Source organism: Photinus pyralis, unplaced genomic scaffold (assembly GCF_008802855.1).
Source record: "Photinus pyralis isolate 1611_PpyrPB1 unplaced genomic scaffold, Ppyr1.3 Ppyr1.4_LG9, whole genome shotgun sequence".
NCBI classification, from domain to species: domain Eukaryota; kingdom Metazoa; phylum Arthropoda; class Insecta; order Coleoptera; family Lampyridae; genus Photinus; species Photinus pyralis.
Window position 1 is genome coordinate 10,578,442 of NW_022170878.1, and position 16,370 is coordinate 10,594,811.

The 16,370-nt window shown below is 43.4% G+C and overlaps 2 protein-coding genes across 4 annotated transcripts; both read right to left on the reverse strand.

The window, feature by feature from the left end:
* Positions 1-931: 931 nt before the first annotated feature.
* LOC116181347 (protein artichoke-like) lies at positions 932-14,541 on the reverse strand. Of its 3 annotated transcripts, none has more exons than XM_031501678.1 (2): positions 14,400-14,541; positions 932-4,837 (listed from the first exon to the last, which is right to left on the reverse strand). In XM_031501678.1, exon 2 carries the CDS (start codon positions 4,830-4,832, stop codon positions 975-977), a length of 3,858 nt encoding a protein of 1,285 aa, XP_031357538.1. In that variant the 5' UTR covers positions 4,833-4,837; positions 14,400-14,541; the 3' UTR covers positions 932-974. The 3 variants fall into 3 exon arrangements, with proteins under 3 accessions (XP_031357538.1, XP_031357539.1, XP_031357540.1); XM_031501679.1 differs by having other exon boundaries at positions 932-4,834; positions 14,400-14,512; XM_031501680.1 differs by lacking the exon at positions 932-4,837 and adding an exon at positions 6,063-9,917 and having other exon boundaries at positions 14,400-14,497.
* Positions 14,542-14,633: 92 nt separating this feature from the next.
* Positions 14,634-15,177, reverse strand: LOC116181349 (prefoldin subunit 6). Its single transcript, XM_031501681.1, has 2 exons — positions 15,018-15,177; positions 14,634-14,970 (listed from the first exon to the last, which is right to left on the reverse strand). Exons 1-2 carry the CDS (start codon positions 15,076-15,078, stop codon positions 14,666-14,668), a joined length of 366 nt encoding a protein of 121 aa, XP_031357541.1. The 5' UTR covers positions 15,079-15,177; the 3' UTR covers positions 14,634-14,665.
* Positions 15,178-16,370: the final 1,193 nt, after the last annotated feature.

Consider the following 16,370-nt stretch of genomic DNA (forward strand, 5'->3'; position numbering starts at 1 on the left):
TACAGGGTGTACACTTTTGTTTGTTTTATTTTAGTTTTGTTTGAAATCGTTTGAATTTTTTCTATTGCTGTCGATCGATTACGTAACAACAAAAATGTACACCCTGTATAGGAGTAATCGTCGAACCCAGTACCTCCTTCCATCCTTTGTGACATTTGAATATTGGAAACAAATATCACACCAAAGGTGATGACGAAACCTAACCTGGTGTTAAAGTCGGAATTTGTGGGGCACTTTTGGAAAAACGATATACAGGGGGGTTATAGGTGGTCCCTTGGGCCACCACAACGCCAAAAAGCCTTTGTGCTATCACGCTCGAATTGTCCTCCACAGACCACAGAAAACCCGTCCTCAATTTGCATAAGATGTAATTTCGATTTACAAGCTTTCCGAGGCGAATTTTTTGAACGTTGGGCCACTTTTTCAAAAACCACTGGCAGGGGATGAGAATAGGTAACTGTGCCACCACTTTCGGAGACCGTTTAATAAAAAAACAACCAAGGTAACTTGGATCCCTTTTTTTAGTAATTTTTTTGTTTTGCCATTTAGGTTGGTACTATCTCAAAAGCGAATGTCCTTGAAAAAAAACGAATGTAACTTCAGGCTGCTAGAAGGACCTTATACGAGTTGAAACGTGGAACGGTGTGCAAGGTATGGGGGGAGGGGAGGCATAAGATTTATCCTTCCTAACTAACTAAGACACATATTAATTTTCAGACCGGTGGAATTATCCTTCTGCGCATGTGCAGTTGTAACTTTCTTATTTATGAACCGATCTGCCTCAAATTTGTTGAACATGTAAAAAGGTGCGGCGCGCGCAAGTTCAATTTTAAAGAAACTCATTTTTCATATTATTTACACTATTGTTCTCTTCGTTAACAGTCGTATCAGCGAATTATTTTGGAAAAATCGAACCTTGTAAACGCGCAAACATTACAAAACAATATAATTTATTAACGCATTACATACAAAAGCTACAATCCGGCATTAATCAGTTGCAATTCCGATTGGGCATGGTTTACACTACTCGCCTTATGCCGGTTACAGAAATATCGTGTGATCCCGACAATTTGTCCGATACAAACTATGACGACGACGACCACGAGCAAAATCTGAAAGACGCTCATCGAGCTTTTCGCGTGCGCCAGCTTCTGATGATTTTTGGAGTGCACGCTGCGATTGTGTTCCGTTATCTTGTGCAAATCGGTCAGCTGTTGCATTAAATTGGTCACGTTGGCGAGGTTGAGATTTTCGTTTGTTTCGTTAATCAGCCTGCCGAGTCTGCGATTGGTTTCGTTGAGCGATACGAAAAAACCGTTCCACTTCGAGTCGTCGATCGCCGGCTGCTTGCCGTGATTTACCAGACAGTTCACGCCGTCGTAGTGAGCGTTGCCCGGAACGTTCGGCTCCCTGACGTACTCGACTCGGTGCTTGTCGAACGCTCGAATCATGCGAGTCAACGAGGTGCACACGAAGTTGTTCTCGCGAATGTCGATCGTTACCAGGTTATGGACGCTGTTCAGGAGGGCGGTCTCGTTTAGGTCCGACAGGCTGTTGCCTCGCAGGGCGAGACGCTTCAAGTTTTGCACCGAGAGAAGCGCGTTCGGATCGAACCGTTCGAAGTTGTTGTAGTTCAGCTCTAAGTTGTTGAGCGAGGGAATCGCGCCGAGACTCAAGGAGGACAAAAAGTTGTTGCTCAAATACAAATCGGTCAAACTCGTGGTGAAGGCGAAGAGATTCAAGGGGAGGGTAGTAAGCTGATTGCTCGTCAAATTTAAGCTCTCCAACGAAGGCAGGAACGTAAACGAGTTCTCCTCTAAAGGGCCCAGCTCGTTGTTCGCCAAATTAAGACTCGTCAGCTTGGCGAGACCTTCGAAGGTGCCCGGTGTTATACGTGACAGCTCGTTAAAGGATAGCGTTAGAGTTTTTAGCGAGGAGAGAGACGAGAACGAGCCTGGCTCGATAGAGCCAATGCTGTTGTTGGCGAAGCTCATCTCGGCGGCTTTATCGAGACCTTTCAGGGCGCCCTTTTTTATTTCCGTCAGATAATTACGCGCAAAGTCGACGAAGTACTCGGTGATACTCGCGTAACCTTCCAAACCGCTGAATGCGTCGGGCGAGATTGTTCTAATTCCGAAATTGGTAAAATTGAAATACTTCCCGTTTGAGGAGGGTCGTTGGTTAAATCTGAACATGTTCGCATTGGAGAAACTGTAAGGTCCCAGCGTGTCAACCGTGCAGTTTGTCATAAACAGCTTGAATGTGTACACGTTGTAGGCGAAGGCTTTCGGTTGTAGGGTTCCGATCTGCGTGTTCTGTATCGTCAAGTACCTCAACATACTCATGGCCTGGAAGGTGCCGGTTTCGATCTGCGAAAGATTGGCGAGGTTAATCTTGAAGGTGAGAACTCCATCGAGACCGGTAAAAGCGCGTTTGCCGATCGACGTTATTCCATCATTTAATACCAACAGCAGCAGATGTTTCAATCCGACGAAGACCTGATCCGGAAGCGTCCGAATCGAGTTGCCGAACAAATCGAGCGATAGCAAATTGGCGAGTCCGCCGAACGCGCCGGGCTCCAATTCCTCAATGTTCGAGTAGCTCAAGTTGAGAAAGGTGAGCCCGTCGAGCGAGTTGAACGCGTTCTTTTGCAAACGTCGCATGCTGTTGTTCCTCATTTCGAGCCCGACCAAACCGTTAAGGCCGTCGAACGCGTTCGCCTCCAGCTCCCTGATCCCGCACGATAGCAAGGTCAAAAAACGCAACTTTGGCAAATTCTGAAAGGTAGAAGCGCGCAGCGTCGTTACGTTATTCATCGAGAGATCTAACGAGACCAGCTTGCTCAATCCGGTAAACGCGCGAGGTGCCAGGCTCTGCAAGCCCAAACTCGACAAATTCAGCGATTTCAAATTTTCCAGCCCCACGAAGGTGCCGTTCTCGAAATTGGGGATCAGATTGCCCGAAACGTTAAAGCTGGTCACGAGAGATAGGCCCTCGAACGCGCCCGGTTTTATCTTCGTGATCGCGTTGTCTTCCAAGTGCAACTCGAGCAAGCGTGGGCAATTCGTAAAAGACAAAGCTTCTAATTGGGCGATTACATTTCCGCGCAAGTCCAGCACTTCCAAACGGTCCAACCCACTAAACGCCCCAGGATGAATTTCGCCAATGGACAACTGCGACAAGTCGAGTGTTCGGATCATTTTCAAACCTTTAAAGGTGTCTTTCTTCAGAGTGGACACATTGTTATTGCTGATGTTTAAAGAAATTAGATTATCCAGTTCGTAAAACGAATTGGGAGAGATCACCTGGAGCCGGTTGTTGCTCAAATCGAGCACCTCCAAGTTGGGCATGCCGATGAACACATCTGCCACCAGCTGCTTGATGTTGTTGTTGCTCAAGTTGAGATTCTTCAAGTTGTCGAGACCGTTGAACGCGCCCACCGCCACAAATTCGATCTTAAAGTAGGAAACGTCGAGGGAGGTCAGACTTTCCAGGCCGGAGAATGATTCCGCGTCCAGCAGATACTCGCCGTGCCCCTCGCTCTTCTTCAAATCCAAGCTCTCGAGGCCTTTCAGGCCGCTGAACGTGAACGGGTCGATGAAGAAGCTGTTGTCCTCCAAGTTCAGACTTTTCAGCTGGGCGAGACCGTCGAACGCCTTTTGGTTGATCTCGTGCACTCGGCTGCTGTGCAAGTCCAGCGCGTGCAAATTATTCATCCCCTTAAACGCGCCCTTCTCGATTTCGCCGATGTACATCCTGCTGAGATCGAGCTGGATCACACTCTCCAATCCGGTGAAAGCGTTGGTACGAAGCGTCCGTAGACGATTTCCCAAAAGCGTCAAGCTGGTTAATTTCCCCAAATCGGCGAAGGCATTCGGTTGAATTACTGTAATATTGTTGTCGTCCAACGAAAGGTACCTCAAACCGTGCAGTCCCAGAAACGTGCCCGAATTAATGCTCTGGAGATGATTGTTGTGAAGATAAAGACTGTGTAAGTTTGTCTGTTCGGCAAAGGAACCATTTTCAATGGTACGAATCCCATTGTCGTTGAGATTCAACGTTTCTAGTTTGGTTAAATTTGCAAACGCCTCCTTGGTAACGTCCCCAATTGCGTTCATCGCCAAATTGAGGGACTTGAGAAGATAATTGCAGCGGAAACCGTCGAGTTTGTTTAATTTGTTGTTATTTAAATTTAACTGGAACAGCATGGGAAATTGGCAGGTAACCTTTTCGATACTTTCCAGAGAGTTATAGCTTAAGGTTAACGTCTTCAACGTGTCGACTGAGGGAAAGTCCTCACTTTTGAGCCGAGTCATTTGGTTGTTACTCAAATCCAATGATTCCAAATGTTTCAGGCCGTTGGTCAAGCGAATTTGCGTCAGTTTATTATTGTCCAAATACAGTGTCTTTAAAAAGGTGAACTCTGCGAACGTGTTCCCGTCGATGTTGTTGATGTTATCGCTCGACAGGCGAATGTTTTTAAATTCGTGCGGATGCAGTACGCCTAATGTGGAGTTGTCCACGTCGTTGAGATCGGAGTGGGTTACCTCCAAGTGCAGACAGTGCACGTTCTCGTTTACTTGGGGTTTGACAGTTGTGGTTGTCGTTCCGGATGTTGGACTGGTCGATTCGATATCAAAATCGAAATCCAAGTAGTCATCGTAGGTGTAGTCGTGCTCGTGGTACATCGTTCCGATTACCTCCTTCAAGGAAGTGGAGTTGAATTCGACACACTTCAATGTGCTACAAAGTCCACTGCGCCAGTAGCATTTTGGTATGCAATAAGTACTAGAGATGTACAGGGCAAGGAAATAAAAGACTACAGTCTTCATGTCTTCTGGAAAAAGCATCGCGTTAGGTGGAGTTTAATATCTAGCACAACAGCCTGAACAGTGTACAGTATTTCAGTCGGTAGACAAAATACAGTTGTCTCAGATTAATTACGCTTTTACAGGGGGGGGGAGGGGGGGGGGAAGGTTACCTACTAATTCTTCACCGGGGGGTCTGGGGGGTATGGAATACCCCCGGCACAAGGGAAGGGAGAATAGACTTCATTTGTTTGAAAATTATGTATGGGTTATGGAATACTCCCCCCCCCCCCCCAGAAGTGGAAATTTGATAACTCCTTCCCGAAAGAAACTGTCAAGGTAATTTTCAGACAAATCAAGCCGATTCTCCCTTGTGCTGGGGGGTATTCCATACCCCCCAGTGGTATGTTCTCTCCCAAAATGTTTGATTATTTCCTATGAAGTACTGAATCTTTGTTTTCTGACACGATATTTCCATACACGAGAGTTCTAAGAGCTGAACATTTTGGAGAACGTAACACCCGGGGGTCTGGGGGGTATGGAATACCCCCCAGCACAAGGGAGGATCGACTTCATTTGTTTGAAAATTATGTATGGGGTATGGAATACCCCCCAGAAGTGGGTATTTGATGACTCTTTCGCGAGAGAAACTGTCAAAGTAATTTTCAAACAAATGAAGTCATTCTCCCTTGTGCTGGGGGGGGGGGGTATTCCATACCCCCCAGAGGTATGTTCCCTCACAAAATGTTTGATTATTTTCTATGAAGTACTGTAATCTTTGTTTTCTGACACGACATTCCATACACGAGAGTTCTAAGAACTGAACGTTTTAGAGAACGTAATACCGGGTAGTCTGGGGGGTATGGAACACCCCCCAGCACAAGGGAGAATCGACTTCATTTGTTTGAAAATTATGTATGGGGTATGGAATACCCACCAGAAGTGGACATTTGATGACTCCTTCCCGAAAGAAACTGTCAAGGTAATTTTCAAAAAAATGAAATCGATTCTCCCTGGTGCTGGGGGTATTCCATAACCCCAAGACCACCGGTGGTATGTTCTCTCCCAAAACGTTTAATTATTTTCTATGAAGTACTATTAAATCTTTGTTTCTGGAAGACAGTCCATACACGAGAGTTCTAAGTGCTAAAGAAAGCCTCAAGAAAACATGTCGACAAAAGAACTGATACTATCATAATATCGACGTAAATTACGCGTGCGCGAATTATAATAAATAGCTGGTAAACTAATGAGTAATACGTAAGAAACAAACAAATTTATTTAATCAAACCCCAACAATCCCCGACCAACGAACCCCATTACAATCTATCATTAATTAAAGTCAACTGGGACTGAGCCGTGGCGAGACTTCTCCTCCTCTTGGCGTAATTAACGCAGTAACTAAACGAACTCGCCAAAAGGGCGACAATACTAATCGCGCACAGGATGACTAGCAAAATTTCGGAGAACCCGATCTGGCCGACCTCGTCGAAGTGCTTCTTGACGTGCAACGATCGGTTGTACTCGGCGATCAGACGTCGATCGGTGATGTTCTGAATTAGATCCGAGACGTTCTGCAATCCCACCCGAAAGCTCCCCTTTTTCTCGAGGAGAAGATCGAGATCGGCGCCGGTCCGATTGAACTCCTCCAGGAAGCTCTCCAACGGTCCGTCGGTCTTGGACGCGTCGTCCTCGATGCAGATGATGTTGTGGTAGTGCTTCGCTCCGGGCACCGGCTCGGATTTGGCGAACTTGAGTAGGTTCTGCACGGAAAAGTGCAAAAGGTGCCACAGATACTTGCAGCTGAAGTTATTGTCGCGAAAGTCGACGAGGGCGAGGGCGGTGGAGTTGTACACGGTGTCGAGCTCTTCGAGACTGTTGCCCTGAACGGTGAACGCGACAAGGGAGGGGAAGATGTAGTTGAACTTTCTCAGGTTGTTGTATTGCAGCTCCAAGATCGTCAGGTTGGCTAAGGAGGCAAAGTCCGCCGGTAGCTCTTTCAGTTTGTTGTAGGCGAGGCTGAGGTGACCGAGCCCTTGTAGGTTTCCGACTTCGAAGGAGGTTAAGTTGTTGTGCTCGAGACGGAGCGTGCTGAGGGAGTCGAGCCCTTGGAACGTTTCGCGCGTTAGCGTCTTCAGATCGTTGAAGGTGATCGATAGGTTTTTCAGATGGCGCAGCGAGGCGAAGGCACCCGGTCTTATGGTGTTGATGTTGTTGTGATTCAGCGTTAAGGTCTGGACGTCTACGCCGTTAAAGGTTCCGTTTTCTAAGACCGTAAGGAAGTTGTAATCGAAATCGATGGTCGACGGACGATACTTGTTGCTCGGGATGAAAGCATTCGGCGCGATTCTTCTGAGGGACAGGTGGGAGAAATTGTAGTAGATTTGGGTGGGCATGTGAATGTAGCCGGAGAAATTGCGCGCAATTTCGAGGTATTCCAAGGGAGGTATGGCTTCTTGCTCGAGCGCGTCGATGGTGGTGTTTTCCAAATTGAGAATGTACAAGTTTTGGTCGGCCTTGAAAGCGTAACTCTCCACGGTACCGATGCGAGTATCCTTCAAGGTGAGCATTTTCAGATTTCGTATGCCTTTAAACGACTCGCGTTTGAGTCTGGTGAAGTTGGCCCGGTTGACAGTGAGTACGGCTAAAGAATTCAAACCGTCGAAAGCACTCTCGCTTATTTCATTCAGGCCGGAATTCAGAAAGACGAAGAACGCGTGACTAAGATCGTTGAAGACGCCCTTCTTAATCGCTTTAATCGGGTTTCCGGTCAAGCGGATCATGTTGACGATATTTAATCCGTCGAAAGCATCCGGTTCGATCACACTGATATTCATATCCGTAAGGATTAAGGTGTGAACCGACGTTAATCCGGCGAAGGTGTTACGTTTTAGGACCGAAACGTTATTGTTATTAATGAGGAAGTTGGAGACGTACTTTAAGTTCTTAAAAGTGCCCGGTTCGATCCGGCTGAGTTGATTCGCGGAGAGATCTAAGGAGTGCAAGGAGGTGAGATTATCGAAAACGTCCGGTGACAGCTCAGTGAGATTATTTCCACTTAAATCCAAGTGCAACAACGAGTCCAATCCGCCGAATGCGCCCCTCGCCAACTGGGTCACTCCCAAACCGGCCAAGTTCAGTTTGCGCAGCACTCGCAGGCCGACGAAAGTTTCGCTAGCGATCTTCGTGATTTTGTTCCCGGTCAAATTTAGGAAGAACAGCTTGTTTAACCCCTCGAAGGCACGCGGTTGTATCGTGGTGATCTCGTTATCTTCGAGCTTCAGTTCGATCAGCTCGGGACTTCCGACGAAGCTGCTTTCGTTCAGCTCCCTGATCTTGTTCTGGTTCAGGTCTAGGACCATCAGGTTGTCTACGCCCGACAGGAATCTGGGATGCACCACCTCTATTGACAAATTGGAGAGCTGAAGCACGCTGATCTTCTTCAAGCCGTTGAAAACACTCGGCGCTAGTTCTTTGATGCTGTTCCCGCCGAGGTAGATCAGCTCGAGCTGGTTAAGCTCGTAGAACGCGTTCGGTGAAATGTCATTGATATTGTTGTTGGTTAGATACAACACTCTCAGGCTAGGCATTCCGATAAAGGCGTCCACCAGCAGAAAGGTCAGGTTATTGTTGCTCAGTGAGAGAGTCTGCAGGCTTGTGAGTCCCTGAAAACAACCGGGATAGATACTGTTCACCCCCATACCCGAGAGGTTAAGCGCCTTCAATTTTTCCAAGCCAAAGAAGCTGTTGGTTTCTAAGAAGTATTCTGAGAATCCCTTGGCTTTGCCCAAGATTAAGTTGTCGACACTGGCGAGCTTTTCGAAGAGCATGGGGTGCAAGTAAAAGCTGCTGTTCCACAAATTAAGCGTCTTCAAGTTCTGCAACCCGTTAAAAGCACGCGCATCGAGTTCCTTCAGTTTCGTGCTGTACAGGTCCAAGCGATTCAAATGGGTCAGTCCGAGGAAGGCATCATTCCGCACATAAACGATTGGCATACCGCTCAGATCCAAGTACCTCAAGCTCTCCAGGCCCCAAAATGTCTCCTCGAGCAGCACACGCAGAGGATTACCGACGATACTCAACCGAGTCAACCGCTTCAAATCGGCAAACGTCCGAGGAAATATTTCGCTAATATTATTATTGTCCAACGTGAGAACCCCGAGGTTGCTCAAGCCTCGGAAACCATCACCGTTTAATTGAGTGAACTTGTTATTGTGCAGGTACAAATGGCGGAGATTTCCCGAGTTGTTAAACACCCCCACCTCCAAGTTGCTCAGTTCGTTGTCGTTCAGATAGAGACTCTCAAGGGCCTCGGAACGAAAAGTCTCATTGCTCACGGACTCGATCCGGTTGAAACCCAAATTCAAGCTCACAAGCATCGTGTTACACTTCAGCTCGTCGATCGCGGTTAAGTTGTTGTGGTCGAGACTGAGCTCGAGTAGCTGCTCGAAGTTACAAGTGACCCGTCCGAGTCGACTCAATTGGTTCGAGCCAAAATCGAAAATCTTCAACGGTAACCGAGGCAACGAACTCTCACTTATTGCTTTAACGTTGTTAAAACTCAAATCGAGCTCCTCAATCATTGGCAACTTCTCCAGGCGAATTGCCTCGATGCTGTTGTGGTCCAAAAACAATTTTCTCACATTCACAAATCCGGCGAACACATTCGGCCCTAAACTCTCCAAGGCGATGTTGCGCAAGTTTATCTCGACAAACTTCTTGATGTCGAGATGGCTGACCGGCAGGGAATCGTCGCCCAGCTCCGGGATCGACGCGTGAGCGATCTCGAAACGCAAGCACGGCTTAATCTCCTTGATCTGCCCGGGGAAGTAAACCGCGTCGTTATCGTAGCTGTAACTTAGTTTCGAGAGGTTCGCGGTCAGGTAGGCGGAGTCCACCTCGACGCAGTAAAGGGTGCTGCACTTTTTCGAGCGCCAATAGCACTTGGGCTCGCAGAGAACGCCGCCGAGGACGCACGCCGCCGCTAAGGCGCCGAGTAGCGACCGAGCGGCCATTATTGTCCGTGCACAAATTTAAAGTCGCGAAATTGAAATTGGGGAAGACACTTACAAATCGGTCCCGAGGAGATCTGAATTGAGGGTTGGACACCTAGAAACAGAAAGTCGTTTAGAGATTGCAAGCATTTGAAGCAATCGGTATCTTTGTTTGCCTAACGTCATTATTTCTAGCCAATGAGAAGAACTACACCAAGACCTGAACCACTGTGGGGTCAAAAGCGAACGCGGGAAGTCATCAGGTGAATATACCGATTTTTCGACATATCCGATTAACATCGTTACCTACTGGAGTAAGGTTCAAAGTGCGCTCTTTAGGATTAGGAAGGGACGGAAACTAACAACGATATTGTAGTAGTCACCCTTGCTGTTGCACACTTGGGTAGTAGACATTCGGGGTAGTCAAGGTAAAAAAAGCCGACAAATAGACACTTCCTTTACTTTCTCAAAGGTTTTTATTTCGTTCTTGTAGGGAAGCATTTGGTCCTTCGAGCCATACTACATCGCGCGTGGTTTCAATAGTCATCATAGCAGAAGGAAAAGGAATTGATTTGGACCAAGGCGTCAACTGCTAGTTAGAGCAGCACCACGATATCGAGAAACACTAAAAAGCTAGCTGTCTTTCTACAAGGTGTTACGGAATTTTAATGTAGATATTTTGAGGTCGGAATGAGGTTGCAAATAAGCATTTGCTATCTCAGTTTGAATGCTGGTCACAATGTAGGGAACTGTAGGAAAGGCAGATATGGAAAGGGTGTATGTAACGGGAGGCCACGAAGACATAAAAAATAGAAAAAAAATATGCAAAAGAACCTGCTTACGTTGGACATCTAAGCGGATTATACCAGGTTGAAGAATTGGTGTCATAAAAACAGAGAGAAGACTGGACCAAGTGCTGACAATGGATAATTTAGAAGAAAAACTGCCACGAATAAGTTTCTGAAGAGTAAAATCCAAACTCGAATCCAAACGATGGAATTTCTGTAGTAGAGGGCGAGTTTTATGGTGGCAAGTTCAGAAAATTTCGTGCACAGTATATAAGGCTAGGAGAGTTCTGGCGCAATTTTGATCAAAATCTAATGTTATTTCTCATAAGAAATTCTAAGGTCCATTACGGTCATTTTTAGATCTTTTTTGTCATGTGCGCATGCGCGTCCCGAATCGGAAGGCTCGCCCTGAGCAGTTTTTCGAGTGTCGTTGGTTTACGGCAGTCGGGGGTGTGGGATTTCGAGGGATTGTCAAAGGAAACAGGTCAGTTTTACAGAAACAGATCGGTTACATAAAAATAGGTCAGTTAAAAAAATAGGTCTGTTTCTGTCAACTGACCTGTTTCAGTTGACAATCACTCGAAACCCCGCACCCCGACTACCTAAAATCAACGACATCCGAAAAACTGCTCACGAAAATTTTCAGTTTGCAATTTCTAGATATAGGCGAGCCTAGGACCAGGGACAGTGATAACCAGAGTTACCAGCGAATCCAATTCACCATTAAAGACCTAACCATATCGATATAGCTATTTTTACGAAAGAATTATGTGCGATAAAACATGATAAGTTGTGTAAGTGCTTAGATTTGAATAGGAGCATTTTGCCTTATTAGGGGTGTTGAGATCAAGTTAGTAACCCTTAATGTCATGTTTATAGATTGTATTTTCTTCTAACGTTAAAATTAAGGTGTTGTAATCTTGTATTGCTTGGGTGTTTCCGTGTTTCTGTTTCCCACCTCATCCAATAAGATCTGCATGTACAGGGTGGCCAAATAAGAATGCGAGGTACTGTATTTGGGAACCTGCCCATGCGGTAAAAAAATTTATTACTAAAACGGCCACGAGAAAAACCTGGAAAATATTTTTAAGTTTCTGCAATGGCCGCTAGAGGGCGTAACTGCAATCTGGAATCTAAAGTCACTAAATATAGAGAGTACCGCAATCCATTGGGCTCGTGTGTTAGAGAGAGAACGCACGATTTTTGCCCAAAAATGGCGGAAGTTACCAGATTCCAGTAACTTTAATGTTAGGGATTGTTCCACCTGTTTGGAGATATCTGTATATATTTTTATAAAACATGACAGTACTATGAAGTTAGGTTATGAAAAATGACAGCTATTTAGATTTTATTTGTCAATTTTTTTAAATTGGCAGCAAATTTGCCCAAAAATGGCGGATGATTGCGGTACTTTCTATATCTAGTGACTTTACTGGAATCTAAAAAAGTGATTTTTCTGTGAATTCCGCTATATTAACCTAACAAAAAAATGTCCGGTCTTTGAAGTTGACGATAATCTGAACCTTTTTTGTTTTGACAATTTTTCCCGTATCTCTAAAAATGAAATGGTGGGGGGTATTCAAAGGTTTCCGTAAAGAACACCCTGTATCTTCGAAACGACTGAGCCGATTTGAACAAACTCGGGTTAATTGAAAAGAGTTATTCTTCGGCTACAAATATTATAATATTTGCAGTTTTGTTAGTTTCACATATCGCCGCTTGAGGGCTTTTTTCGACATTCCGACAGAAATGGTTAATTTTCACAAAAAAATTAAATGCGTTGATCTGATTTTTTTTCATAAAAAAGTAGCTAAATGATGCTTAAACAAACTCGCGAAAACTGCACCTCGATATCTTGTTCCTAACCTAAAATTTAGGCCAAAGAAAATTTTATTCCCTCAAAATTTTATTTTTTTTATGCTAATTTTTCCGGAATTATTTTTATTTTATAATTTGTGGTAATGTCGCCGTAAATGCTGGCCATCACGATAATATATCTCAAGATATCGAGATGCTGTTTTTGCGAGTTTGCTTAGGCATTATTTAGCTACTTTTTCATGAAAAAAATCGAACCAATGCATTTAATTTTTTTGAAAAAACCATTTCTGTCGGAATGTCGAAAAAAGCCCTCAAGCGGTGATATGTGAAACTAACAAGACTTCAAATAGTATAATATTTGTAGCTGAGGCTCTTTTGAACTAACGCGAGTGTTTAAATCAGCTCAGCCGTTTCGAAGATACAGGGTGTTCGATACGGAAACCTTTGAATACCCCCCACCAATTCATTTTTAGAGATACAGGAAAAATTGTCAAACAAAAATTGTTCAGATTATCGTCAACTTCAAAAACCGGACATTTTTTTGTTAGGTTAATATACCGGAATTCACAGAAACATCACTTTTTTAGATTCCAGTAAAGTCACTAAATATATATATATTATCTATATCTATATATATATATATCTAGTGACTTTAGATTCCAGATTGCAGTTACGCCCCCTAGCGGTCATTTCAGAAACTTTGGTTTTGCTCGTGGCCGTTTTAGTAATAAATTTTTTTACCGCAAGCTTCTGCGATGGATAGATTCTCAGATACAGTACCTCGCATTCTTATTTAGCCACCCTGTACAAGGAACACATTGGGAATTTATTCCGCCAGCTGCGCCTACTTCGATGGGAGACCCTTGGGAGCGTTTAATTCGTTCAGTTAAAAAAGGTACTAAAGGAAAAGTTCCCCTGAGACGTCTTGGCTACAGAGCTCTTATCGAGATCGAATATATGTTAAATTCGAGACCTTTAACGTACGTATAGATGAACCCCCAAACGGAAAACCCTCGGGAAAACCATTTCTTATTGGGAACAATTGGGAACCTAAGACCACGGAACGTCATTAGCGAAGAAGACAATGGAGAAGAGGAAAGGAATTAGTAAATGAATTTTGGAGTAGATGAGTGAAAGACGCGAAGGGAAAAGTGGTACACAAATAAAGAAGAGAATTTGGAACCTAGACTAGACCAGTATCCAAATTGAATATAAGATTAGATAAGTAGAGAATTTCAAGAGTTGTTGTTTTCTACTTCACGCTGAAATGTACGATTCCCAGAATTTACGCGAGAGGGAGAAATAGAAGGGCGCAAACGAGGACCATCTAGTAGTAGCAACCATGGAAACCTTTCCAGACCTTCCAGGATTTTGATGTAATGCTCCAAGAGCCCTAGAATTTTCGAGATCAACGTAGAACAGCGAGATCTGGGGACATATAATTCCCATTAACAAAAGAATTTCCTGAAGCACCTAGGTACACGTTTGTGTGGAGAATGTAGTACCAAAATGAGAGTGAGGAAAGCTTCACACTTTTCAATCCCGAATCTAGTGACTTACTGATTGTATAGACTTCACCTTCCAGTAAAAGACTCCCACCACCAAATGTTTTAAAAATAGGCTCATTTTTAGAATCTACTCCAGAAATTCACTTTATTTGCAGAAATTAAGTTCTGGATATTGCTTTCTTTACACCTTGAGTAGGTTTAGGAAACGTGTGATTTTTCCAACCCAAACAAAAATACCACTGGGACCCCCAGAAAGAAATTTAAAAGAGGAAAACCCCCTTAAAGTTATAATTATTTTTAAGTACATTCGTAATGAATCTTGCACTTTGATATTGCTTTATCAAGTGGCACCGTACGAAATTGACCATGTTTACATAAGATACACGAGAAAAATACGTTAAACAAATCGACAAAATACCAATAAACCTCTGTCAGGCTGTTGTGCTACCATTAATGAGAATGTCGTAAACGTGAGGCACTTACTTTTACGCAGACGAAAGCAGAGAGAGACGTGTTCTCAAAAGCACATAACTGAAACTACTACAGTAGAAAAATGATAACCCGTCGGGCGTTTAAATTGAATTATCTGTTATCTACAGTTCGAAGATCCATTTCCATAAACACTATTAATAAATAATTAAGATGAAGAAATTTCCCCGGTCGTTATGTCGTAACGCATTAGTCATGCTGATTGCGTGTTACTTAATGAATACAAACACGAATGTTCTCGCTTTATTTATCAAAACGGTTTAAGGTTTCATCGCAGATTTCATCTTATCCTGTTGCAGCTTGTGCAGAGTTTCACGGTGGCCGTCCTGCTTCTTCTCGAGGTTCATTATGATATCGTCGAATCGTTTGATTTCCTTGCTGATGTAGTCGATGCGTTTCGCGACGTTCTGTTTCGCTTCGACTATTTCCATTTTGATGAGAGCGGGTCCGATCGCCTTGTAGATCCTTCGCTCGATCGAGATGAGGTTCAGTTCGTCTTTCACGACCTGATTTTCGTTTAATTGTGCGTCTAGCTGCTGTCTTGTGGAGATGGCCTTTTGGTATTCTTCAAAAAAGGGAGGTTAGGATTCGAGAAAGTAGAAAGAGATTTACCTTTCTGGGTGCCTTTCAATAATACCACTTCGTTTTCTATTTTCTTCTGTAGGTCTCCCATTATTTTCTCAATATTCAGAAATTAATTAATTATTAAAGAAGGTACAAAAAAAGACAGCCCCTAGCGGTGATTTTTGAACTATTTGTATTTGTTGCAGTGAAAAACAAAAATCCCTAACGACTTCACAAAAGCAAACTTCTGAGTGGTCACTTAAACTGTAAACATTCCACCGTAAGAGGGCGTCATGATTTCGAAAATTTTAAAGTTAGAGCAAAGAGTATCCATACTCTTTGGTTAGAGCATTGAATTTATAACTATCAACAACACTACTAGATAGCAATAGAAATATTCCCGAAAGCTGAAGAAGAGCTTTGAATATAAAATTTTTATATTCAAAGAGAAGAGGCAGGACAAGGAGATGAAAAAAGACAAAATCTGAAGAACTAAACAATTGACCAGACGAACTCGAGATATTTTTATCATTAGAAGCTGAAGAAGTCTAGAAAGATTACTAAAAATTGTTCAGGAATCAGAATAACGTAAATAAATGACTAGAAGACATCGAGAAACACTTATTCGTAGTAAACGCTAAAGAAGAGGAGAAAGAGGACTTAAAAGGCTTCACGTGCACTTTCGGTTCGGCTTTTATAGCAATGTTTTCGAAAACGGTATTAATTAGCAACATATCAGTTACCTACGTTGGATTCTAAAACTTTTTTTCCGCGTCTTTAAATATCGATAATTACGGCACCCGAAAATACTAAAAATATCAATTATTTATGCAAAATTCGAGTATTAAATCAAAAATCTGTTACAACAGAGACATAAATGTGTCCTTTCGGTACCCAACATCAAGGGAGAAATGTTCTACATGCTAATACGACTCGGATAATTTCTGCCGAAACGTTTTCTTAGTCGTTTGCAGAGGAACGTCCTATTAAAGTTGGAAAAAAGTGTTCATGTAAAGAGTTTTTAAGATACCTAATTGCAAATATTTTTAAGATATTTTCTAGTAGTGTTCATTCAGAATAACTTTAAAGCGAACGCCAAAATTAAGGAAATATCTCCAAGAGTAACGAGGAGAAGCAGAATAATGACGTGTACCTATATACTACTTTACAGAAGCGCTTACAATAACTATCTTTGAATTATCGGTAACGTACCGAGTTTGAGTTATAAGATAAGATAATCCCCGACCGAATTTACTTTGTGTAGGTAAGTTTTCTTGGGTGAACATTAGGATTTACAACCATAAGGCCCACACCCTGTATAACTAATTCCTAGGATTATTTATATTTTTCAATTATCTCATTATTATAAAGCCTAGTTTTTCCACTACTCAATAACTCCGA

Excerpts from the sequence above, each read along its gene's own strand:
- LOC116181347 (XM_031501678.1), bottom strand. The coding sequence starts at position 4,832 with ATGAAGACTGTAGTCTTTTATTTCCTTGCCCTGTACATCTCTAGTACT.
- LOC116181349 (XM_031501681.1), bottom strand. The coding sequence starts at position 15,078 with ATGGGAGACCTACAGAAGAAAATAGAAAACGAAGTGGTATTATTGAAA. Across the intron at positions 14,971-15,017 it reads ATTGAAAGGCACCCAGAAAG|AATACCAAAAGGCCATCTCC; the intron begins GTAAATCTCTTT and ends CCTTTTTTGAAG.